The sequence below is a fragment of the Elephantulus edwardii genome, unplaced genomic scaffold (assembly GCF_000299155.1).
Source record: "Elephantulus edwardii isolate Elephantulus edwardi_28Jun2011 unplaced genomic scaffold, EleEdw1.0 scaffold00113, whole genome shotgun sequence".
Lineage (NCBI taxonomy): Eukaryota > Metazoa > Chordata > Mammalia > Macroscelidea > Macroscelididae > Elephantulus > Elephantulus edwardii.
The window spans coordinates 3481380-3509086 of record NW_006399863.1 but is presented as its reverse complement, the minus strand read 5'-3'; the positions used below and the strand labels follow the sequence as shown (position 1 = coordinate 3509086).

Sequence of the window (27707 nt, the reverse complement as noted above, 5' to 3'; positions counted from 1 at the left end):
AAAAAAAAGAAAAAAATTTCAAAAACAGTGACAATGCATTAAAAAGCTCCTTATCCTCTGACACTTAATATGTATCCTATTTGCATTTAAAAGACAAGAAAAATCTAGCCTTGAGGGAGTAAAATCACCTCAGAACGTTTTCATTAGAAGTGAGTGAGGAAAAAACCTTGAAGCACTAATCCACAACATGAACAGTCTTCCAAGCATCCTGAAAAACCTACAACAAGGGGAGGATAAAATAAATGGGACTGTCTAAGAATAAAATCCCTATGCACATCCAAAAACATCTCCAACAGGGTAAAAAGGGAAGCCACAGACTGGGAAAAAATACTGGTAATGACATGTCTGATAAGGGACTTTTATCTAAAATTTATAAAATACTCAAGCGCCACAACAAGATAAAGGTAAATAACCCAATTACAAAATGGGCACAGGATATGAACAGACACTTCACTGAAGAAGAAATTCGGATGGCAGACAAACACACGAAGAAATGTTCAAAATCCCTAGCTTTAAGAGAGATGCAAATCAAAACAACTATGAGATATCATGTCACTCCAGTAACAATAGCAAAATTCAACAGAGCAGCAAACAACAAATACTAGTGAAGTTGTGGAGAACCTGGAACCCTTATTCACTGTTGGTGTGAGTGTAAAATGGTGCAACCACTATGGAAAGCAGTATGGTGCTTTCTCAAAAAGTTGCAAATAGAAATACCATTTGACCCAGCAATTCCGCTACTGGGAATTACCCTAAAGAAACCAGAACTGCCACCCAAGAAGATATATGCACACCCATGTTTATTGCTGCTTTGTTCACAATAGCAAAGAGTTGGAAACAACCCAAGTGCCCATCAGTAAATGAATGGATAGAGAAGCTGAAATATTATGCAGCACTGAAAAACAAGGAACTCATGAAATATTATACAAAATGGGTGACCATGAAGGACACTATGCTGAGTGAAATATCTCAGTCACAAAAGGACAAATACCGCATAGGGCCATTGTTATAAAATGGAACTGATATCAGGGTTGAGGGAAGACAGAGAAGGAGATTAATGATGGATTCTTCATTGAAGCAGATGAGGACAAGAACTGTTTAAAAAAGACATATGAATGGGTATTATTGTCATGACAGGAGTCCAGAATGAAGGCTGCACAGTGGAGTGGACTTGGGAGGAGGGATTGTATAACAATGAAAGAGTTTTTCTTTTACTTTTCAAGGAGAAGAGTGAATTGGGGGGGGGATGGGCAGGCAGAAAAATGCAACAATGAACAACTGGAAATTCTAAGTCTCTATAAACTTTCATTAAAATTAATTTTTTTAAAAAAGACAAATACTGTATAATGCCTCTTATAAAATAGGACTGGATGGGGGTTAGGGGAATCTAAGAAAAGAGGGGATAAACAATGTACACAGCATTGAAACAGACGAGGGAGAGAACTGTATAAAAGGAACATATGATTAGGTATTATTGGTATGACAAGAGTCCACAATAAGAGCTGCATAGTAAAGTGGTCTTGTGGGAGAAGGGGGGGACTGTATAAAAATGAAAGAACTTTTTTTTCCAAAGGAAAAAGCAAACTGGGGGGGGGCGGGGCGGAGGGAGTGGGGCATAGAGGAAGCTGTGCAACAAGGAATGAATGGAAATCCAAGTTCTTTGTAAACTTACAATCTCAATAAAAAAGAAAAATATCATGCTTTAAAAAAAAAAAGAAGTGGGTGAGGAAATGAGAGGAGACAAAAACACCTTCTACAGAGCTAGTTGCAAAGAGGTAAACATCTCAAAGTGAGTGCTATAAATGGAAGCTTGTCAAATGAAAGAGGAACAGATGACCTAGTATGTGATTTTGCCTATAATTCACCTTCCAGTCACTAGAATTCCAAAGTTGGGAACAAGGAAAAAGGATCAGCAGTTGGAAAAACATGAACGTGGTGAGAGAAATGAGGCTGGAAACAGAATGTGATAGCATTTTGTGTAATCAATGACCAGTTCATTACGAATACATTTTATAAGAAACACAAACAATTGCAATACACAGCAACTTCACCTGATGGTCTACACAGAAATTAGACTGATTACATCTGTGGAATGAATCCTTGGAGAAGCTCAATACCAGCTAGGAAAACTAGGCCAGGTGCTGATTGTGGAACAGACTATCAACTGCTTCTATTCAAGTTCAAACAGAAACTAGAGAAAAGTATATCAAATCCACAAAAATAAAAATTTTATCCTGAGTTTATCCCACCTGAATTTAAAAATTATCTCAGGAACATGTTTGAAGCCTTGCACATTAATGAATGAACACCAGATGAGCTGTGGAAGGATATCAAGAATATCATCTATAAAAACAATTTAAAAAATTATCATCCAAGAAGAATGCAAAGGTATTATAAAAAGGAAGGAGGAAGACTGAGATGGATGTCAGAAGAGACTCTGAATATTGCACTAGGACACCAAGAAGCCAAAACAAAGAGAAGAAATCAGGAAGTTAAGGAGCTAAACAGAAGACTTCAAAGGGCGGCTAAGGAAGACAAAGTAAAGTATAATAATGAAATATGCAAAGAGCTGGAATCTGAAAATCAGAAGGGCCAAAAGTACTCAGCACTTTTTAAGTTGAAGGAACCAAAGAACAAATTCAAGCCTCAAGTTGCAATACTTAAAGATGTTATGGGCAGAATATTGAATAATCCAGGAAGCATCAAAAGAAGATGGAAGGAGTACACAGATTCACTGTAGCCAAAAAAATTGGCTAACACAGAAGAATGTCATGAAATGACATATGACCAAGAGGCAATGGTGATGAAGGAAGAAGTTCATGTTGTTCTGAAGGATTTGGCAAAAACAAGGTTCTAGGAAATAATGAAATACCAGTTGAATATTTCAACAAACAGATGCAGCTTTTGATGTGCTCACCAGGTTGTATCAAGAAAACCACCGGGCTAACTCACCAGAAAAGATCTTTATTTGTTCCCATTCCAAAGAAGGTGATCAGAAAAAGTACGGAAACTATCAAACGACATCATTAATATCACACACAATCAAGATCCTGCTGAAGATGATCTCAAAACGACTGGAACAGTACATTGACAGAGAACTGCCACAAGCGCAAGATGGGTTTAGACACTTGGTACATCATAGCCAGTGTCAGATGGATCTTGAATGAAAGCAGAGAGTACCAGGGGAAAGTCTATCTGTGTTTCATTGAGTATGCAAAGGCATTTGACAGTGTGGATCACAACAAATTGTGGCTAATATTGAGAAGAATGAGAATCCCAGAACACTTGACTGTATCAATGCAAAACGTATACTTGGACCAGGACACAGTCGTCAGAATGGAAAAAAAAACCACTACCTGGATCAAAATAAGAAAAAGAGTAAGTCAGGGACACATCCTGTCTCCATATCTTTTCAGTCTATAGGTGGAACAGATCATTCAGGAGGCTGGGACTTGGCTTTATGAGGAGGAGTGTTGCATCAAGATTGGAGGAAAACTCATAAAACAACTTGCGTCATGAAGATAACAAAACCTAGCTTGCCAAAACTGAGGAGGCCCTGAAGCATTTGCTGCAGGTCAAGAACTGCAGTCTCCAATATTAATTGAAGCTCAACATCAAGAAAACAAAGGTTTTTCACCCCTGGGCTAATTGGCAGCATGACCAATGGAGAAGAGACTGACATTGTTAATAATTTCAGCTTGCTCATTTTTATTTCCACAATCAACAGTCTTGGAATAAGCTGTCAGAAAATGAAAAACAAATTGCATTAGGAAAATATGCTATAAGGGACTTCTCCAGAGTGGGGAAGAGCAACAATGTTAGTCTAGAGACTAAGGTGTGCCTGATCCAGGCCATGGTTCACAATTACTTGCTATGCATAAGAGAGCTAGACAATGACTAAGGATTACAGGAGAATCGATGCCTTTGAATTGTGGTGGAGAAAAGTATTAAATACACTATGAACTGCCAAGAGAATAAACAGGTCTGTCCTGGCAAGGATGAAACCCAGTTGCTCTTTGGAGGCAAGGATTTTGAAGCTCTGTTTCACATACTTTGGTCATGTGTTTGGAAGGGTCGAGAGACAACACAGGAGAGGAAGATACTGGATGATAGACTGACACAATAACTAAGGTAATGGGGGCAGGTGTGTTGGAGACAGTGAGACTGGCTCAGGAGAGGGCTGGGTTCAGAGTTATTATTGTTGATGTTGATGTTGTTGTTGTTGTTGTTATGTGCCGTCGAGTCGCTTGTGACTCATAGCGACCCTATGTACAACAGCCCTAAACTCTGCTCTGTCCTGTGCCAATCGCACTGTCTCTGACACTCCCATCCCAATTATCCCAGTCACTGAATCAATCCACCTCAGAGAGGGCCTTCCTCTCCTGCGCTGTCCCTCCACCCTCCCAAGCATGATGTCCCTCTCTAAGGACCGGTCTCTCCTCACAACATGTCCAAAGTATGTTAGACGGAGCCTCAGAATCCTTGCCCCCAAGGAGCCACCCAGTTTACCCCTTTCCAGGACAAATCTGTTTGTTTTCCTAGCAGTCCATGGTATTCTCAATACTCTTCTCCAGCACCACAGCTCAAAGGCATCAATTCTCTTTCTATCCTCCTTGGTCATTGTCCAACTCTCAGGTGATTGCGAAGACCATGGCCTGTATCAGACGCACCTTAGTCTCCAAAGAGATACCATTGCTCTTCAGTACTTTGGAGAGGTCCCTAACAGCAGACTTTCCCATGGAAATGCGCCTTTTAATTTCCTGGCTGCTGGTGCCAAGACTGTTGACTATGGAGCCAAGCAAACTAAAGCTGTGTACAATCTCAATCTCTTCACCATCCATCCTGATGCTGCCAATTGGTCCAGTGGTGAGAATCTTTGTCTTCTTGACATTGAGCCTCAATCCATATTATTGTTGATAGGGTCACTATTATTGTTGATAGAGTCACAGGCAACTCCACAGCAAATAACAACAGTTCACCTATTGCTTTCCACTATTGCATGATTTTCATTTTCTAATTTCCAAAACATTCTTCTGCATACTTCTTGTAATAGTGTTACTTTCTACTTTGTAATACAATTTTAATTATGCACATTGTTTTTACTCAACTCATCTTTTCCCCCACTTTTTATTGTGATATGAGTGAAATTATTAGGTTTTTAAAAAATTTTCTTTTAGGGAGCTCTGGTGGCCTAGTAACAAGAAGCTGCACTGCAATCCCGAGGTATGCGGTTCGAATCCACCAGATGCTCTGCTGAAGAAGGAGGGACGATCTCCTCCTGTACCAGTCAGATCCAATTTGATGGTACACACACACACACACACACACACACACATTATTTTATATTTATTTACAAAGTTTGTATACATTGTTTTTCACAAAGGATCTTTCCCATTTCTTCACCCCCCCCATTAAAGTATGTGACCCTATACTTAATGCCCTCCTCCTCACTCATGCTCAGCCCTCTGCTTCTCCCCTACTCCCACCTTGGATCCTTATACTAGTTCTATAATAATGGTCTCATGCTAGATAGTGAAGAGATTGAGATTGTTAACAGCTTTAGTTTGCTTGGCTCCACAATCAGCACTCTTGGAACCAGCATCCAGGAAATTAAAAGACTAATTGCATTGGAAAAGTCTGCTGTCAGAGACCTCTCCAAAGTACTGAAGAGTAACGATGTCAATCTGGAGAGTAAGGTGTGCCTGACCAGTAATTTTTCTCATTCTAGCTATCATTATGATTCATCCACATTTTACAAATAGTAGTCTGTTCTGGTTTCTCCTCTTCCATTACTCAATTGTAAAGAGCCATTTTGAAGCTCTGTTACAGCATAGAAATTTGAGATTAATTTTCTCCATGCACTTTTTTATCACTACAAAACAGCTTCCTCAAGCAGCTTCCTGAGAAAGTAAGATGTTTGGTGAAACATTTTATTCTAGATCCCTTTTGGGCCCCATCTGAAGTCTCTTTACCTGTGTCTGTTGCCTTCCTCGCCTAAGAACGGCCTTCAGTCTCCAGAATCCCCGTGAGGTCAGGCTGAGGCTATATACAGAAATCACATCTTTACTTAGCTTTTCTCCTGTCCCATTTCACTTTCCTCACTTCCTTAAAGGTTTTTACTGACAACTTTCTCTTAGTAAACCATTTGCTTTAAAACTCTCATTTCATCTCTGCTTCTAGATAACTCAATCCAGCATACTTAAATTTTACTTATTGAGTATAGGTGAGCTTGGGGTTTTGGGTTTTGGTTTTTTTAATGTTCCTCTCTAATCCTCAAATAGATTTGCCAGATTGAGCAAGAAAAATACAAGTGACGGTAATGGTTGTGTGCCGCTGAGTCACCAACTCACAGCAACACTCTGTACGGAACAAAATCCTGCTGATCCTAAGCCATTCTCACAATCTACTGGCCCTAAGTCCAATGTTACAACCGCTAAAAACAGGATGCTCAGTTAAATTTCCAGTCTAAATAAACAACAAACAAGGTGGGGGTTTTTAGATAAACAACAAACAGATATTGTCCTGTGTAATATTTAGGACACAGTAAAACTAAAAAATGATTCATCATTTATCTGAAATTCAAATGTACCTGGGAGTCCTGGATTTTATCTGGCAATCTCTATTTGCAAAGATTGCTCTATTTTCCACAGTTTTCCAAGGACAAGCCCTCACTCAACACCATCCCTTACATGTCACGTCTCCCCTTCCTATTCAGTAGCACCCACTTCGGTGCAAACATAGTTTTCTCAAATACCTGTAATTTCTCCCATGATTCTATACCACTTTAGGAAGCTCTTATTTTCCCTTTTAAATTCCAGTATCTTCTTTTTCTAAACTTCCCCAAGGGAAACAGCTCATGATTTTCATCTGTTAGACTTCAAGCCCTCTTGTATGCTACAAAATTTGTTGTTGTATGTGTTGTCAAGTTGCCTGCGACTCATAGTGACCCTATTGTACAACAGTAGCTCTGAAGCTGGCCCTGTCCTGAGCCAACCTCACTGACTCCAACACACCTATCCCCATTGCTCTAGTCACTGTATCAATACATCTCATGTGGGGTCTTCTTCTCCTGTGCTGTCTCTCCACCCTTCTGAGCATGATGTCCTCCTCCAAGGATACGTCCCTCGAGACCCCATGCCCAAAGTAAGAGAGAGCTTCAAAATCCTAGACTCCAAAGAGAAACTTGATTTCACTCTCTCCAAGGCATAATTGTTTTCTTGGTGGTCCGTCGTATGTTCAAGACTCTTCACCACCACTACAACTCAAAAGCATCAATTCTTCTATCCTCTTTACTCATTTTCCAGCTCTCTGATGCATAGTAAATAATTGCAAAGACCATGGGCTGGATCAGGCACAACTTAGTCTCTAGACTGAAATTGTTGCTTCTCAGTACTCTGGACAGCAGATTTACGCAATGCAATTCATCTTTTGATTTTCAGACTGCTGGTGCCAAGAGTGTTGATTGTGGAGCTGAGCAAGCTGTAACTGTTAACAACCTCTATCTCTTCTCCATCCATCATGGTGCTGCCAATTAGCTCAGTGGTGAGAATCTTTGTCTTCTCGGTATTAAGCATCAGTCCATATTGAAAACTACAGTCCTTAACCTTCTGCAGCAAGTGCTTAAGGTCCTCCTCAGTTACAGCAAGCAAAGTTGTGTCATCTCTTTAACACTGGTTGTTGATGAGTCTTCCTCCAATCCTGATGCCACCTTCCTCCTCATAAAGTCTTGCTTACCAAATAAATGATCTATTCTGCATATAGATTGAAAAGGTGTGAAGACAGGATGTATCCCTGACACACTCCTTTCCTAATTTTGAACCATGCAGTGTTTCCTTGCTCTGTTCTGAGGAACGCTTACTATAGGTTTTGCAGAAGTACAATCAAGTGTTCTGGGATTCTCATTCTCTTTAAGGTTAACCACAATTTGTTGTGAACAACAATCAAATGCCTTTGCATAGTCAATGAAACAGATCGATATCCCTATGGTACTCTGTTTCTGCCAACATCCATATGACACTGGCAATAACGGTTCTAGTGTCATGGCCTCTTCTAAACCCAGATTTTATTTCTGGTAGTTCTCTGTCAATATACTATTCCAGTTTTTTCTGGATAATCTTCAGAGGATTTTTGCTTGAGTGTAATATGCATAATAGTGTACTATAATTTCCATACTCTGTTGGGTCATCCTTTTTTGGAATGAGAAAAAATATGGATCTCTTCCAGTCAGTTGGCCAGGTAGCTGTCCTCCAGATTTCTTGGCACAACGTGGGAGCATGTTCAGGGCAGCATCTGTCTGTTGAAACATGTCAATTGGTATTCCATCAATTCCTGGGGCTTTCTTTTTTGCCAAGTCCTTTAGAGCAGTCTGAACTTCCCCCTTCATCACTGTTGCCTCTTAATCATATGTTGTTTCTTAAAATTCTTCTGTGTCTTCTAATTCTTTTTGGTGCAGTAACTCTATATAGAGCTACAAGAGTACCCAGAAGTAAATAGGTAGTGGTAGAATTTTACATTAAAGGCATTTTGGATTAGGAAACAACATCTACATCTAGTCATTACAGAGAAGGAAATCATTCAGGATTATTGTTGTATACTGTCCACTCAGAATGGACTAATACTAATAATTAACACTCCATCAGGTTTTCAGAAGCAGTAAATCACATGAGAGGAGATTGCCAATCTTTCTCTGACACATCACCTGCTGGATTCAAACTGTATTCCTTTGGGTTCGCAATACACTTACTAAGCCACCAGAGCTATCAATTCAGACAAGAAAACATGTTGTTGTTATGTGCCATTGAGTCGTCTGTGACTCATAGCGACCCTATGTACAACAGCCCTAAACCCTGCTCTATCCTATGCCAATCTCACTGTCTCTGACACACCCATCCCGATTACCCCAGGCACTGAATCAATCCATCTCATAGAGGTCCTTCCCCTCCTGCACTGTCCCTCCACCCTTCCAAGTGTGACATCTTTCTCCAAGGACTGGTCCCTCCTTGTAACATGTCCAAAGTATGTCAGATGGACTTTCAGAATCCTTGCCTCCAAGAAGCAGGCTGGTTTAACCCTCTCCAAGGTGAACCTGTTCATTTTCTTAGCTATCCATGGTATATTCAATATTTCAACACTACAGCTCAAAGGCATCAATTCTCCTTCTATCCTCACTAGTCATTGTCCAGCTCTCTGATGAATAGCAAATGAGTGCAAAGACCACGGTCTGTATCAGGTGCACCTTACTCTCCAGAGTGACACCACTGCTCTTCAGTACTTTGGAGAGATCCCTAACAGGCAAAGAAGAGGAAATAGAAGATTTCTACCAACTTTTACGGTCAGAGATCAATCAAACATGCAATCAAGATGCATTAATAATAATGGGTGACTGGAATGCAAAAGTTTGGAATAGAAAAAAAGGATCAGTAGTTGGAAAACATGGACTCAGTGATAGAAATGAAGCTGGAGATAGAATGATTGAATTTTGCACAATCAACAACTTATTCATTGCAAATACGTTTTATAAGAAACATAAACGCAGGTTATACACATGGATTTTACCTGATGGTATGCATAGGAATCAGATTGATTACATCTGTGCAAAGAACTGCTGGAGAAGCGCAATATCAGCTGTGAAATTAGTCCAAGTGCTGACTGTGGAACAGACCACCAACTACTCATATGCAAGAAAACATGACATTGTACCAAAAAATAATTTTTTATGAGTAAGGTAAATGAAATACATACCAATGTTCTGTAACACCTATCAGTTAGTGGAGTAATGACGAGTCGAGGTGAGTTACCAAGATACTCATAAGCATATTTCACACTGCAGTTAATTATACGGACTCTAGTGTTCTCGTTTTCCCAATAATATCGAAGCTGAGCAAGCCACTGGAAATCTGTATCACATGAGACACCTGGAAAGAATAACATAAGGCATTGAAAAGAATTTTTAAAAATGGTTTTTAAAAATAGACGATTTCTTTATAATGTTGTTGAGTACTGTTGAATCAGAACTGACTCATAGCTGACCCTTGGGTGGGTTTTCAGAGGCAGTAAATCACACGGGAGGAGACTGCCCATCCGCCTCCGGAGGAGCAGCTGGTGGATTTGAAGTTTATGCCTTCAGGATTACAGTGCAGTTTCCTACCACTAGGTCACCAGAGCGCCCTCTACAGAGCTCAGTAGAACTCCTTATATAAACTGTAACTCAAAGCAAATCCAACTCATTGCTGTGGAATTGATTCTGACTCACTGTGACCCGTGTCTATAAGGTTTTCAAGACGGTAAATCTTTGTGGGAGGAGATTGCTCTTAATTGTTCCAGAGAATGGCTGATGGACTCGAAGCTCTGACTTTTTTGTTAGAAACCCAACAGGTAATGAATGCCCTATACCGCCAGGGAGCTTTTCAGATAAATAAACAGCAGCAGCCATTTCAAAGAGTGGATTTGTACTTAAACACGTCTGTGCTTTAATGTGCTAGAATTTTTTTTAAATGTTCAGTGTATGTAGGTCTTTGGTGGATTTCTTTTTAACCCAAAGCAAGTTTCTAGCACACAGGTGGTATTCATCAAATGTTAATGGAATGAAAGAATAAATTCTGGTTCCGTTTCATCTTTAACCTCTCTGAGTTTAATTTACTCATCTGTTAAAAGTCTCACAATTCCAACAAGAAACAATGAAATGTAGAAATGTAGCCTGCATCTGGCAAATACTCTACAAGCTAAAGAATTCTCAACCTTTTGGTTTTAGGCCTTCTTAAAACTCCAAGGAGTTTCTGTGTGAGATTAGAAACAAAATCTAAGGATTTTGTTTTAAATATCACTTAAAAATAATTATACCTACCCCATTCTGTTATCATAAGTAAAAATTTATATGAACTGCATTTTCCAAAAATGTCTTTATAATCTGGCTTAACAAGAAAACTGAGAAATTTTAATTTCTTATTCCAAATTTTATTTGTTATGTTTTAAAGAAAAATCTTAAGAATAATTTGCCTAGGGGAGCTCTGGTGGCCTAGTGGCAAGGAGCTGCAACTACAATCCCAGAGGCACACGGTTCGAATCCACCAGATGCTCTGTCGGGGAAGGAGGGACAATCTCCTCCTGTACCAGTCAGATCCAATTTGACGGTACACTCACACAAAATTAAAAAAAAAAAAAAAGAATAATTTGCCTCTGCACACCCCATGTTTATTGTGGCTTTGTTCACAATAGCAAGGAATTGGAAACAACCTATGTGCCCATCAACAAACGAGTGGATAGAGAAGCTGCGGTATATTCACACAATGGAATACTATGCTGCATTGAAAAACAAGGAACTCATGCAATATTATTCAAAATGGGTGACTCTGGAGGACATTATGCTGAGTGAAGCATCTCAGTCACAAAAGGACAAATACTGCATGGTGCCACTGTTGTAAAACAGGACTGACATTGGGGTTGGGGTGAGACTGAGAAAGATGGGTTCAATAATGTATACTGCATTGAAACAGATGAGGGAGAAAACGGTTTTAAAGGGATATGTGATTATGTATTTTTGTCATGACAGGAATCTAGAGCGAAGGCTACCTGGTGGAGTGGACCTGGGGGAGGGATTGTTAAACAATGAAAGAATTTTATTTTCCAAGAGGGTAGTGTACTAGGGGAAAGGGTTGGGAGGGGAGAAAAATGCTACAATGAATGAATGGAAATCCAAAGTCTCTGTAAATTTTTACTGAAATTAATAATAAATTTAAATTTTAAAAAATAATAATTTGCCTCATGCAGATATGTAATTGGAGAAGAGAAGATTGTTTTATAGCTTTTCAGGAAGTGTGGATATTCTGTGATATTAGTAGTTTCATAAAGCTGCATGTGCAATCTAAAACACCATCAATCACCTTTTTTTAACTGTTACATGAAAACAATACTTAACTATTCCATATTCACTCATTTATAATGTCCAGAAGCACAATGGGATGTGGTACCATCTCCAGTTACACAAGGAAGAAACTGATAGTGACCCCTTGAAAAGGTTTAAAGGTTAAGACCTGATCCACTTGCCCTTTAGTTTACCTTTTCACCTTGTGTAATTTTCTAACATACATTCATCGGTTACTTGGAAAATACTTGTTCATTGAGCCATATAAACTGTGGGCATGTTGATATAACTCTTTATACAAATTAAAAATAAGAATCAGATTCACTGATATCATTGTGGATTTAAACAGACTTTTTTTTACTTAGGTGTAGTTAAACACCTAAGTATACCTATAACTTGATTTTTTAAAACTTAAAAATAATGCTTCACATTTTGATCAGAAATAAAATTATGTAATTTAGGATTATAGGAATATTAGGATTATAGGGATATATAATCATTAGGATTATAGGGATATCCTGACCAAAGGAGAAAAAAATGTGGAACACAACTTCAAATTTTCAAGAATCCAGATTTCTGGAATCATGGAGGCTGGATGAACTACTAGAATTATTGCTGAGATATCTGTTTTGTTCTTTTGTTGTTGTTGTTTTGTTTTTTAATTGGGTGGGAAGGGCAGGAGGGCTGGGAAAACAGCCTTGCACACCCACCCCCACCCCACCCCCACCCCGGGGAAGGGGGGAAGGAGGAGAAGGATGAGGAGGAGGGAAAGGATGAGGGGGAGGAGGAGAATGGGGAGGGGGACGAGGGGGGGGGAGGAAGAGGAGGAAAAGGATGAGGAAGGAGGAATGAGGCCCCAGAGCGGGAGGAAGGCGGGTGGAAGGCAGGGGCTGCTCTGGCTATTGCCTCTGCTGGTCTGGTGCTGAGATATCTTTATCTTTAAACCTTAAACATTCTCTCGAGTCTCTTTAAACCTAACGATAACCAAGTCCTCTTCACATCAAAACAAAAACACCCACAAAAGTCCAGGCGTTCTAACTCGCAGCTGCATTCTGCACAGCAGCCCCAGACTTGCAACGGCTATAATCACAAAGTTCAGTCGTAGAGAGTTATGCTACTGACCCAATCGAATCCCTGCAGAAGAACAATGGACAATCTCTTCACTTGCCATGTATGAACCCTGAAAACCAGCGTGAGTTGGTTCCAACTCAACAGCAGTAATTTTACAGACGCTGAGGGCCACATCTTTCTCCCGCAGAAACACTGGTGGGTCCAAGCAAACTGTCAACTTTTCCATTAGTGGTCCGCACATAATGATTAGGAGAGTCTGCCTTGATCATTGTACTTTTTTTTTTTCCCAAGATTCAAGTTGTTTACTGAATAACTCGGTTATTGGCACATCTAATCAGTGATAAACATGACACGCCAGATCTATAGATCATTGTACTTTTTATCAGTCTGGGGTCTCGGCCACCAAGTGGGGCGATATCAGCCTGGGGTCTCTCGCCGGGTGGCAGGCCTCCGACTGTAGCTCCGTCAACGTGTTATGATTCCATCTCGCACCAACCTGGCTACTGGGATTCCCAGTAGTAAAGAGAAATACTCGAGACTCTCCTCAGACGATGGCTACATTGACCTTCAGTTTAAGAAAAGCCCACCCAAGAGCCTTACAAAGCCCTCACCCTCCTCACTGTGCTGTTTTCCATCTGCGCCTTTCTCATCATCATCTGCTCCCTCCTGCTGGCGGGCTACATCAGCAAAGGGGAGGCAGCCCTGCCTGTTCCCATCCTGATCATGGGCATCCTAGTGTTTCAGCCAGGATTCTATCCCGCTCGCGCATCGCCTACCATTCATCCACAGATTACCAGGGATACTTCTATGACGACATTCCAGACTTTGATGACTAGCACCCACTTGGGGCCAGGGGGGGAAGCGTCACAGATGGGACCCAGCCCAGTTTAATACGGGCAGAAGCTGCAGCGAGGGACTAAGGAGTTCTGTCATTTGAAGATATTTAGCAAGATTGTGGCCAGATTCTATGGGTCTGTCCCAAAGCTATTAACTGAGCTTCCAAGTAACTAATTTGGACATGATTTAGTATTCCTCTCCTGATTTTAGCAAACCGTCTGACAAGTTTTCCACAGGAATCTATATTATGGAAGAATAGTAATGTTAATTGTGTCAGGAGATGGAAGGTACTCTAAGTGGCAAGTGTTGCCCCACCCTCAGAATTGAAATTTTCTTTAAAAAAATATATCAATTTGGGATCAAACTTTACAGGCAAGTCATTTATATGGCAGAATTTATGTTCATGGAAGAAAAACAATTCCAAGATTTGTACAGCTTATAAAAATGTACAACTTGAGGAAGGTAAATGTAATCAGTATCACTGAACTGAATAAGTAGAAATCACTGAGCTAGTGTATGTTCTGCTATGTAAATTCTCATTAACTTTATTAAGTGTTATTTCATTCAAAAGTGAACTTAATTCTCAATCACAAAAATGTTTTTAGACAATATACTTAGTTGTTTTTGGTAGGTGCTATAGAGTCAAGTATGACTCCTAACAACCCTATGAACAACAGACCTGAACCTGCCTTACTCTGTGCCAGCCTCACCATCTCTGATGTGCTTAAGCCCACTGTTACAGTCCCTGTATCAAACCACCTCCCTCAGGGGCTTCCTCTCCTTCTCTGACCCTGCACCTTTCCAAATATAAACAAGTCCTTCACTTTTCCAAGGATTGGCCCCTCCTAACAACATACGCATAGTACAGGAGACCATACTTTATCCTTTAGCATACAAAAATGCTGTTTATACACCTCCTATTTTCTCACGTTAAATATTTACAACAAGTAATCATGATGTAATCAAGGGCCAGGATTGGGGGTGAAATGTTATTGCTACTTAATCAATCACATTAAGTGAAACTGTTTTTAAATTGCAAGCAGAAGTGCTGGTGAATAATATGATGGTTTCTAGTAAGATTCTGGTATGAGTCATGATTCAGGCTCACGTCCCAACAACTACCCCTATTGTAACTATATAAAATCCAAATGTGAACACAATAAAACAATGGCATATTCCTACAAAAAAAACTTTTTACTTCAGAGATCCCTCGTGTCTCTCACTCCTCATGAATTGCTCTCTAAAATGGTGACTGGTTTTGGTGCTATCGAGTCATGAGAGACTCATAGCAAATCTATGAATAACAACAGCTCGAAACCTTGCCCTATCCTGTGTCATTCTCATGTCTCATACATCCCTGAGCCCACTGTTACAGTCATCACGTTAATCCCCCGCCTGCAGGTCTTCCTCTATTTTGCTGACCATCTGCCTATCCAAACACGATGTCTTTTTCCAAGAACTAGAATGTTAGGTGAAGCTTCACCTCCTGACTTCCAATGAGCAGTCTGATTGACTTTCTCTAAGATACATTTGCTTGCTTGACTTCTCGCCAGTCCATGGGATATTCAGTACTCTTCTCCAACATCACAACTCTTCTTTTGTCATTCTTATTCACTGTCCAACTTTCAGGCACATAGCAAGTGACTGAAAAGACCATGGTTTAAATCAGGTGCACCTTAGTCTTTAAACTAACATCATTGCTCTTTAGCACTTTGGAGAGGTCCTGGACAGCAGATTTTCTCTGTGCAACAAGTCGTCTGACTTCTTGATTGCTGGTACTGAGGGAGTTGAATGTGGATAGAAGCATGATGAAATCATTGACAACTTCCTCAAAAGTGGTAATTACTATTTTTCTAGAAAGCACCAGCTTTGGGACCACACAGACTCGGGTCTTAACCATAACACTTTGCTCATACAGGCCAATCTCAGTTCCCTCCCTTGTACAACCTGGGATACTATCACATACCTTCCAGTGTCTTCCTGAGAATAACAAATTAATGAATATGGAACAGTTAAGTGATGGCCTAGAGTAAACACTCAAATTACCAGGCACAAAAGAACGGAAGAGCAAGAGAAGCTTACTTACTATGGAAAGGTTGCATGGGAAAGAGGCAGTAAGGGACTAAAGTGGCCTGGAGAGAAAACTCACTGAACCATTAGAGGCAATCGCCACCAGTTCTCAAACCTGCACACATAAAGAGGTCATCCAAAATAAGCTCCCAATTCTTCATAACAGCAAACACTAAAATCATTCCTATTTCACAACTTACTTGAAAAGATCATGTAAAGAAATTATGAGGGGAAAAAAAGTATAAATCTTTGATTCCAGAAACTACTGCTATTTTATCTTTTAATATTAAAGAAAAAATGTCACATACCTAGTTCAATCATGTCCAAGACAACATCTCTGGCATGGACATCAATTGTGACCAAAGCCCCCAGAGTAGTCCTGGTCTGCTTGGACAATTTCCCTCTTACCAGTTCTACAATATCATTAAGTTGATTCTGAAGTTCCTTATGGTATTTCCTTAAACCCTAAAAAAAAGAAAAGAGAGTCAAAACAACTATGAGCTATCATCTCACGCCAGTCAGAATAGCAAAATTTAACAGAACAGCAAACAACAAATGCTGGCGAGGTTGTGGACAAACCGGAACCCTTATTCACTGTCAGTGGGAGTGTAAAATGGTGCAACCACTATGGAAGGTAGTATGGCACACTTTCTCAAAAAGTTACAAATAGAGATACCATTTGACCCAGCATTTCCACTACTGGGAATATACCCCAAAGAGACCATAACTGACATCCAAGCAGATATATGCACACCCATGTTTATCATGGCTTTGTTCACAATAGCAAGGAGTTGGAAACAACCTTTGTGCTCACCAACAAACGAATGGATAGAGAAACTGTGGTATATTCACACAATGGAATACTATGCTGCTTTGAAAAAAACAAGGAACTCATGTAATATTATTCAAAATGGGTGACCCTGGAGGACATTATACTGAGTGAAGTATCTTAGTCACAAAAGGACAAATACTGCACGGTGCCACTGTTGTAAAACAGGACTGACGTCGGGGTTAGGGGAAGACTCAGAAAGATAGGTTCAATAATGTATACTGCATTGAAACAGGTGAGGGAGAAAACTGTTTAAAAGGGATATGTGATTAGGTATTTTTGTCATGATGGGAGTCCAGAGCGAAGGCTGCATAGTGGAGTGGACCTGGGGAGAATGATTGTAAAGCAATCCTTTTACTTTTCCAAGAGGGTAGTGTACTAGGGGGCAGGAGGGTTGGGAGGGGAGAAAAGTGCAACAATTAATGAATGGAAATCCAAAGTCTCTGTAAATTTTCACTGAAATTAATGAAATTAATTTAAAAAAAAAACAATCACATTGATGTCATGGAGAACATGTTGTTGCTTACCTTTGAGATGGTGGTAGTTGTTGTGGTTAAGTGCTGTCAAGTCACGTACAACTCAGAGCTACCCTATATACAACAGCTCTGAATCTTGCTCTCTTCTAAGCCAATCTCATCATCTCTAAAACAACCACCCCTATTACTCCAGTCATCGAGTCAATCCATCTCATCCAGGGTCTTCCTCTCTTGAGCTGTCCCTCCACCCTCCCAAGCATGATGTACCTCTCCAGGGACTGGTCCCTTCTTGCAACATGCCCAAAGTATGTCAGATGAAGCTTCAGAATCCTTGCCTCCAAGGGGTAGCCTGGCTTCACCCTCTGGAATATGAACCTGTTTTTTCTCCTAGCAGATAACGGTATATACAACATTCTTCTCCAGCACCACAACTCAAAGGCATCTATTCTCTCATCTCTAATCATTGTCCAGCTTTCTGATGCATAGCAAATGATTGCAAAGACCATGGCCTGTATCACCTTACTCTACAGACTGATATTATTGCTCTTCAGTAAATAACTCATAATTGGCCCTCAGCAGGTTTTCAGAGGCAGTAAATTACAAGGGAAAAGACTGCCCATCTTTCTTCCACAGAGCATTTGGTGGATTCAAACTGTGTGCCTTTGGATTGGCAACACAACTCCTTACCATTAATTAGGTCATCAGAACTCCTTACATAAAACATACAACATGCATTTCATATACTTTTCTGGGACAAAACAATTCTTACTTCATAGTCTGAGCTCAAATATTCTAGAATAGAGTGATTTTGTTTAAGTCTAGTAAAATATTAAGAATATATTCTCCAAGAGCTGTGTCATTTTAAAACTGTATAGAAATTGAAGAAGTATCATTTTTTAAAATAACAAATAGACTAACTTTAAAAAATCGGATGGGGAAAAAAATAATACTTGACCTCTGTTCCAAAACGTATAACTTCCTGTGTCTCAGAAGTCCAGAACATTTGAGAAACACAAAGTACAACTTGGCCAGGCCACTCTCGAACCCAGTCTTGTCTTGCAGATTCTGGATAAGCCTGAATAATTAAAATGCATTTCTAACTTTAAAAATATGAAAACACAAAAATCTTAAATGTACAAAATATAAGAAGGTATATTACTTAATGCATTGATAGGCTAGAATATTGTACATTCATGAGAAATTATTTCATTCTTGTTAGGTGCCCTGGAGTTGACTACTACTCACAGTGAGCCTATTAACAACAAATATCTGAACCTTTCCCTATCCTGCTCCATCCTTACGATCTCTGCCATGTTCAAGCCCATTGTGGTAGCCACTGGTGGTCACCATGTCAGTACATCTTATGGAGAGTCTTCCGTTATTTCGCTGACCTTCCCAGCATGATGCTTCTCTCCAAGAACAGATTCTTCCTGTGAATATTACCAAAGTAAGTTAGAAGAAATATCACCATCCATGCCTCTAAGAGGCACTCTAGTTGAACACCCTTCAAGACAAAATTGTTTGCTTTTCTGGTAGTCCATGGTATATTCAAAACTCTTTGCCAACACCACAGTTCAAATTCTTATTGTGTTATCCTTAGTCATTGTCCAACTTTCAGATGTACAGAGAGCAGCTGAAAACACCATGGCTTGGGTCAGGCATACCTTAGTCTTTAAAACTGACATCCTTGCATCCTTGCTCTTCAGTACTTTAAAGATCACTTTGAACAGCAGATTTTCCCCCAGTGCAACACATCTTTTGATTTCTCCATGAGTGTTGATTGTAGATCCAAATAAAATTAAATTGTTGACGTCAATATTTTCTCCATCCATCTTGATGTTGTCTATTGGTCCAGAGGTGAGAATTTTTATTTTTTTAATGTTAAGATGCAATCCATATTGAAGGCTGTAGTCTGACTTTCTGCAGCAAGTGGTTTAAGTCATCATCACCTTCAGGGAGAAGACTGTGTCACCACATAACGCTGGTTGTTGATGAATCTTTCCTGAGTACGCTTGTTTTTCTACTAGACATATTCACTAGGCTATCTCAGATGCATTTCTATTTTAATCTATTTAAAAAAAGAAACTCTTAACCTCCCCTGAGCCACTACAAACCTACTCCTTTCTCTAGGCATTCCTTCAAACTAAAGAACATTCATATGTTCTAATTAGAAACTTAAAACGATTCCTGAGACCTTTCTCATCCTCAGCCTTTGAGCTAACCACATTATACTCTAGGGACTTTGCCACCAGACTTCCTCAAGGTTAAAGGGATTTCTACAAATTCTCCATTTTGTTCTCACTCCTGTCTCTCCCACTAATGCATTCTTTGTGCCTTTAGCCCTCCTTTGACTAACTTCTTTCATGTCTTCCCATTTTATTTAAAATAAAATAATAATTCTAAAGCTGCTTTCCTTTCTAACCTCATCTAAATTTGTTCTCTACTTTGTAAATTTTACTCCAAACACAGTATCTTTTTAGAAGTTCTGACACAGCAGTTGATTCTTTTTGACCCTAGGGCCTTAATTCAGGATACTAAGTGTTCTTCTTAATTGCAATTTTCATAGTCAGTTACACCTCAGTTTCTAAGTCACCTCCTCAGACAATCTATCTATCATTGACACTACTCCAATCTAAAGCAAACCAAACCCACTGCCATCAGGTCAAGTCCAACTCATAGTGAACTTCCACTGGGTTTCTGACATGGAAGAAGCCTTCCTATCTTTTTTCAAGGGCTGGTGGATTTTAACTGCTGACTTTTTAATTACCAGCTGGGTATGTTACACAATATGCCAAAAGGATTCCTTAGTCAAAATTATATCATCCTTATTTCTTTTTTCTCATAGCATCTTTTACTTTTAAAGAACTTAATTACATGTTAAGGGAGCTCTGGTGACTAGTGATGACTGCATACAATCCCAAAGGCACATGCTTTGAATCCACCAGCTGCTCCACAGGAGAAGGCAGGCAATCCCGTCCCATGTGATGTACAGCCTCTGAAAACCTGCTGCAGGGTCAGCTATGGGTCAGTTCAGGCTCAGCAGCACACAACAACAACAATAATTACATGTTATGACTAATTCTTACTAATACTGTTATATTAATATTTGAAAAAATAAAGTAACAGAGTTTGTTCAAGATCTCCTAAGAGAGGGATTTTAGAGAATGCAGTGTATACATAAAAATCCCAAGAAACACACCAGCCTGGCCACAGCAATCACATCACGAATGCTCCGAAGCATCAGGTCTTCCACTTGAATGAGCCACTTTTCCACAGCACCCCGCGCTGCAGACGTGGAAATGAGCTCAATCAGCTCCACTCGCTCGCCTTCGGAGCTATACATGGCCTTAATGTCCAGGTTGGGGAGGAACTCCAGTTTGGCAATGCCCTCAAAGCACTTTTTCAAGTGAGGCTGCACTCTAAGTGGATCTTTGGTCTCAGACAAAATCTCTAACATTTCATCGTTAGATAAGAAGAAAAAGCTAGAGGAAGACATGCAAAGGCAAAAGTTTTAGTCATAATTCATTACACATCAGAAATTGCACATAATTTTAGTATAATTGATCATCCACCATACCGAGGGAAGAAAAGTCGTTTTTTTTCAAGATACGCATTAAGCCCTTTCATAATTTTCTCCAAAAGATCATTGCAGTTCTGCAGTTTTTCCAATAAGCCTGTTAATGAAGTAGCAGCAAGAACCTGCAAGAAACATGTTTGGTTGAGTCAGCACATATATGCAAGATAAATTTGTAATTAAGACCTATACATTAATCTACACTAATATGTTGAAAGGAGAGCTCAGGTGACTTAGTGGTAAGACGGTGCACTGTCAACCCAAAAACATGTGGTTCAAATCCACCAACCATGCTGGGAAAGGAAGATAGGCAATCTCCTCCCATGAGATTTACTGCTTCTGAAAAACCTGCTGGAGGGTCAGCTATGGGTCAGTTCCAACTTGATGGTTTATAATAAGAAAATGTGAAAAATTTGAAAACTACTAAAAAGCTTATGAAAATTTTAGTAAATTACTTGGGAGTAAAATCATGTATTTATTTTAGTAATGAAAAATATTTTTTAGCAAATAAAAATTTATTTAGTGAAGTTTCAATAAAATCATATTTTCTTAAAAACTATTAAAATTCAGTAAATTATAAATATATTTATATTTCTTTTATCCTATATTATTATAAACAATGTAGGAAACAGTAGGTTAGTATATGGTTTAATTTTTATTTTTACAATCATCACTTATAAACTATAGCAGATGTTGGCAAAGTCCAACAGCTAAATCAAGTCTATTGTATATATTTGTACAGCCTGGAAACTAAAAATTTATTTTACACACTTTTATAAAAAAATTTTTGTTGTGATTTAAACAGAAATTTATAGGAAAGTTGGATTTTCATTCTTCCATTGTTGCACATTTCCCTCTCTCCCCCTCCCAATACCACTTTGTAATGCACCTCTTGTTACAGATAGTTAATGGTCATATTAGAAGGCCTAATCATATATTCCTTTCAGAAAGTCCTTCTCCTCATCTATCCCTGTTCAATGTTTGTTCTCTCTACACTCTTTTCCTGTTCTACCCCATCACTCATGTCAGTCTTAGATCTCAATCACAAAAAGACAAATACTGTATTTTATACATTTAAAAGGTTGAACAAATAAACATAATACTTCAGAACATGTAGAAGTCTTGGCATTCATAAGCAAAGTTTTACTAGAACACAGCAATACACATTTGTTACCAAAAGGCTGACCATCTCTGGTGGCTCAAATTCACCAGCAGCTCCTTGGGAGGAGGGTGGGTTAGACTCTTCCAGCTTAGATTTGTACAGCCTTGGAAAGTCAGTGTAGTCACATGCCTCAGAATCAACACAAGAGTGAGGGACAGCACAGGTGAATAGTTGCAACAAAGACTGTGTCTCACAATGACTAAAATATGTACTATACAACCAGGAGAGGATAAAATAGATAAATGGGACCTTCTAAAAATTAAATCCCTGTGCACATTCAAAAACTTCTCCAACAGAGAAAAATGGGAAGCCACAGATTAGGAAAAAATATTTGGTAATGACATGCCTGACAAGGGACTTATATCTAGAATTTATAAAATACCCGAGCACCACAATAAGATAAAAGTAAATGACCCCCCCCAAAAAAAAGTAAATGACCCAATTGAAAAATGGGTACAGGATGAAAAGACACTTCACAAAAAAAAGACATTCAGATGGCAGACAAGCACATGAAGAAATGTTCAAAATCCCTAGCTATAAGAGAGATGCAAATCAAAACAACTATGAGATATCATCTCACCCCAGTAAGAATAGCAAAATTTAACAGAACAACAAACATCAAATGCTGGCGAGGTTGTGGAGAAAATGGAACCCTTATTCATTTTGGTGGGAGTATAAAATGGTGCAACCACTGTGGAAGGCAGTATGGCACTTTCTCAAAAAGTTGCCAATAGAAATACCATTTGGCCCAGCAATTACACTACAGGGAATTTACCCTAAAGAAACCGTAACTGCTACCCAAGCAGATATGTGCACACCCATGTTTATTGTGGCTTTGTTCGCAATAGTAAAGAGCTGGAAACACCCAAGTGTCCATCAACAAATGAATGGATAGAGAAGCTGTGGTATATTCACACAATGGAATACTATGCAGCACTGAAAAAAATAAGGAACTCATGATATATTATGCAAAATGGATGACTCTGAAGGATATTCTGCTGAGTGAAATATCTCCATCACAAAAGGACAAATATTGCATAAGGCCACTATTGTAAAACAGGACTGACATCGGGGTTGAGGGAAGACAGAAAAGGAGAGGAGGAATGGTGTATATTGCATTGAAACATATGAGGGATAGAACTGTTTTAAAAGGACATATGAATGGGTATTCTTGTCATTACAGAAGCCCAGAGAAAGTCTGCATAGTGGAGTTGATTTGGGGGGAAGGATTGCATACCAATTAGAAAGTTTTTCTTTTTCTTTTCAAAGAGAAGAGTGAATGGGTGGGGGGGGGGTTGGAGAAAAGTGCAACAATGAAACCCTAAGTCTCTATAAACTTTCATTAAAATTATTTTTAAAAAGAAGGAAAAAATTATTTACAATCTGGCCTTTTACAGGGAGCAGGGGGTCAATCTACAAGGAAACCACGCCTCATAGATTTTCTAAAGTCAGTATGTCAGGGGAAAAGTCTAGAAAATATCTTAAATTCCTGGGCACTATTAACTCTTAGACCAGGGCTTATACCAAAAGGATCAGGACTTGCCTTTTGAAATGCAGTGTTGGAGAAGAGTCCATGGGATCATGGACTGCCAAAAGAACCAACAGATATGTCTTGGAGAAGGTGAAGCTAGAGTGCTGCCTGGAGGCAAAGATGATGAAGCTTCACCTCACATATCTTGGGCATATTGCAAGGAGAGGCCATACACTGGAGAGGAACCTCATGCTTGGAAAGGTACTGGAACAGCAAAGGGGAAGACCTCCCCCCCAACCAGGTGGATCAGCCCACCTGGTTGATAGAATGACTGTGGCAATGGGCCTCTAGAGTATGTCAGAGATTGTAAGAATGTCAGAGAAGAGGTCCTGGTTCAGATCTGTTCTTCATGGGGTTGCTAGGAGTCATACTTGACTCAATGGCACCTTGCAACAACAGTAAATCTCAGTGTGGGAGAAAGATGTGAAATCTCCTCCCATGGGATTTACTGCCTCTGAAAACCCAAGGGCCAGCTTTGAATGGGTTACAACTCAATGGTACATAACAAGTAATGATTAATTCTCAGTAAAGCCAGCATGGCTAGTTTTTCATCTGGCATTGGAACGAAATTTTCTTCTATGAAATACTAGATTTTAAAAGTTGACATATATCTACTACGTGTACTGTACATATGAAAAAAAACCATATTCTATCTTTAGATACTGGAATCCCACTCAACAAAGTGCTCACCAGGAGACACACCAGGATCTGAGCACAGAAGGGTTCTTTGTCACACACAACCAAGAACGCTGAGTAGAAAATTGGGTGGAACCCCACTCTCTCATGTGCTTTCACCCTACTTTTGATCTTTAACCATTTATTTTCTTGATATTACCAGTAATTGATATGAATTACTGATAAGTGGTGTTTATAGTAAAAATTAAGAATTAAATGCACATTTAAACACTTCCACTATATATGTTGTTGTTGTTGTTGTTGTTAAGTGCCGTCGAGTTGCAGGCGACTCATAGTGACGCTATGAAGGAGAGTGGAGAGTCCTCGACGCTTGGGTGCCTTTCATCCTCTCTCCAGGTTCATAGGGTTTCCAGAGGCAAGCTATTACGGAAGTGGATGCCACTCCTCCTTCCAAGTGTGTTTTAATCAGGGAGCTCCACCCCACTCTCTGTCCGCACTGAGTAGCCAACCATTATCTCATTTGACACATCAGTGTCATAGTGTTCAGCCTCACAGCAACCACAAGTTACCACTGTACGGCAACTTGTATACCAGGGCTATACGACCTAGAGGAAGGTCTCTGGCTTGGTAGCCACCATATATATGAATTATATAGAATTCCATTATATATATGAATTATAAATACTGTCTTAAGAATTGAAAAGAGGAGGGGGAAGGGGCAGGGGGAAAAAAGAATTGAAAAGAAAAAACTTTCATTAAAAAAACCAAAAAATTTTTAAAAATAATTGAAAGCAAAATTGTCTTGTTATGCCTTTTTTTGAGATCTTCTGCACTTTCCAATGTATGTACAATGATCAGATCTTATCTTTGACATAACAAAATTTAAAAAGTCAAATGCTTACTTTACTATCCAAAACTAAAACAAAGAAAAAAGGAAGTTTTGTCAACATTTCACCTTTGGATCTTTTGCACAAAACTTCATGATGTCCTTCCAATGTCTGTCCACCATCTGAAACTGACGCCCTTCTTCTGGCATCTGTTGCATAATATCTTCAGAACAAAAGATGGGCTCCAGGTAAAGCCACTGAGCTTGTACTTTTAGCCACTCATCAATGGTTTCTTGTATTCGAATCAAACGGTCCTCCCAGGCCTTAATGAAAAACATACTGCTTCTAATATCTAGTTGCTAGAGAAAAGCTGTAAGTCATGCAAGGAAAATATTTTCTATTGACTGTCGCATTTAAATCCATACAAAAGAGTTGAAGATCATGTGTGAGTGCCTCACACAGGTTTAGAAAAACTCTAGGGAAGTCTGTCCTTTTTCTAAATTCTCAGAATTACTTCACCATCGGAAGCTGTCTCTAACACATCAAAAAACATCTTAAAATATATGCTGTTCTACATCAACGTGAGGACCGTTTCCCCCACAACCCCAGGGGACACGTGGTGATGTCTGTAGATACTTTATTATGGATTGTCATAACTGAGGGATTGTACTATTAATATCTACTGGATAAAGGTCAGCAATGTTGCTGCTGAACTTCCTAATATGTACAGGACAGAACTTATAACAAAAAAGTTATTTGTTCCAAAATGTCAATAGTGCCAAGGATAAGAAGCAATCTGAGAAGAGTAAAGCTTCTTCTTTTCATAGGTTCCCTAAGATCAATAAGAAAAATCATTAGCCAAAGACCCTTCATATAATGTTCATCTTTGACTCTTAAACATATGGTCTTAAGGTCCTATGTGTCAAAAAATTGGACATTACAATTTTTCTTGTCAAAAATTCTAACAAAGCTTTTGAATTTATTTTCTTAATTCCTCATGTTAGAAAAAATAGTTAGAAACGTCTACATGTTAGACAATTCTGCAAAGACATAGTATCAGGACCCGCTAGGTCAACTTGATTCAGAGGCAATGGTCCAACATTATATCCTTTTGGAAGAATACCATTATTCTTCTTCTACTTCAAATGATAGCATCTAAATTCTATAATTGTGCTAAAATTAAAACCAGGTTGCCTTGGTTTGAATCCAAACTCCCTCATTTTTCAGCATGTTTTGGGCACCTAGTGACTCTGTCATCCTCTGGCTTGGTTTTCTTAAATGTGAAGACTGACGGTCAAAGTGATTTCCTTAAAGATGGGCCAGAAGAGTAAATGGATTCAGAAGTGTAATCCTCTAGAGCAGTAACTGGCACATAATGAGAGAAGTGACACTCTGAAGTCGTTGTTATTATTTATGTTTTCTATATTTTTCCACATTAATTATAAAGATATTAAATAATATTGGGGCTTGCTACTATCATATTTTCTCAAGTGGGTGATAATGCATTAATCACTCTGAAATACGCTCAAGCTAGTTCTTCATAAAACACAGTATAAAAAACTTCTCTATAAATCAAAGAATATAGTAATAAAACAGGGTCTAGGCTTTCTGAGGTTAGAATAAATCATACAAAAAACATTTCTTTTCCAAGTCTATCACTGCTATTGAAGAAAAATTATATTAATAAAAAATATTTTTCTTTTCAAAATCATTAGTGTATATTAATTTCTACATTAATTTTTTGTATCTGTTATAGTATTGCACCAATGCGGAAAAATTCAAGATTTAAATAAACATTTTTAAAAGTTCATCCATAAAACTGACTTTTTTACATAAATGTATCAAGACTACAACTTTTATAAAGACCAAGAGTTCAATACCATAATTAATATACCTTCATCTCTTTCTCAAATGGTTTGATGAAAGGTGAGCCTCTCATTGTCTGAGTTTTTATAATCTGATCATCAAGGATAGTCTGAATCTCATCCACCGATGAAAGAATATAGACGCCAGTGTCACGATACAGACTTATGTGAAAAGAAATATCATCCCAAGTTCCCATCATTGTATGCATGGCTTTCTCTAATGAAAATTCCTAGAAGGAAGAAAAAATAGGATGGTAGAAAAAAGGATCTTACTATATTGACTTTCCTACAGAATTGGACAAGCATTTAGTGTATTTACTGTTGTTTTCTTAAAACAATCTGTGGCTAGAGCATAATTTTTTTTTTTAAAGTAAGAAGGATTTTTGCTTGTCTGTCAGATATTGTTCCAAAGCTGGGCATCCAAATTAAGACAGACCTGGAAGAAAGATTGTCCATCCACTTCCAAAATAACAGGCCTTTGATGAATCAGTGCCTTTGAGTAGTGGTGCTAAAGAAAAGTATTGAACATACCATGGACCACCAACAGAAGAAACAAGTCTATCTTGGAGAGAGTGAAATCAAGTTTCTCTTTGGAGGCAAGGATTTGAAAGCTCCATCTAATATACTTTGGGCATGTGTCCAGGAGGGACCAGCTCTTGGAGGAGGACATAATGCTTGGAAGGGTAGAGAGACAGTGCAGGAGAAGAAGTTTCCAGATGAGATGTAGATCCCAGAATGACACAGTAATTAGGGTCATAGGGGTAGGTGTGTCAGAGTCAGTGACACTGGCTCAAGATAGAGTAGGCTTCAGGGCTATTGTACACAGCGTTGCTATGAGTTAGTTACAGGTGAGTCAAGAGCACATAACAACAAGAATGATTTTTACCATTCCATCAATCCTTCTAAGAATCTTCCTCAGTAGGTGAGTGAAAAAGAGGAAGACAGAATCCAACGATACATAAAAAAAAA

At 39.0% G+C, this 27707-nt stretch overlaps 1 protein-coding gene across 1 annotated transcript in view; it reads right to left on the bottom strand.

Annotated features, from left to right (window-relative positions):
- DNAH12 (dynein, axonemal, heavy chain 12) overlaps positions 1-27707 on the bottom strand; it is a 225301-nt gene that overhangs the window by 144717 nt on the left and 52877 nt on the right. The window contains exons 18-24 of the mRNA XM_006892286.1: positions 26768-26968; positions 25002-25196; positions 20721-20842; positions 20364-20625; positions 18099-18239; positions 16147-16303; positions 9742-9914 (exon numbers count right to left, since the gene is read on the bottom strand). Coding sequence (XP_006892348.1) covers positions 9742-9914; positions 16147-16303; positions 18099-18239; positions 20364-20625; positions 20721-20842; positions 25002-25196; positions 26768-26968 — 1251 coding nt within the window. The remainder of the gene's footprint in view (positions 1-9741; positions 9915-16146; positions 16304-18098; positions 18240-20363; positions 20626-20720; positions 20843-25001; positions 25197-26767; positions 26969-27707) is intronic.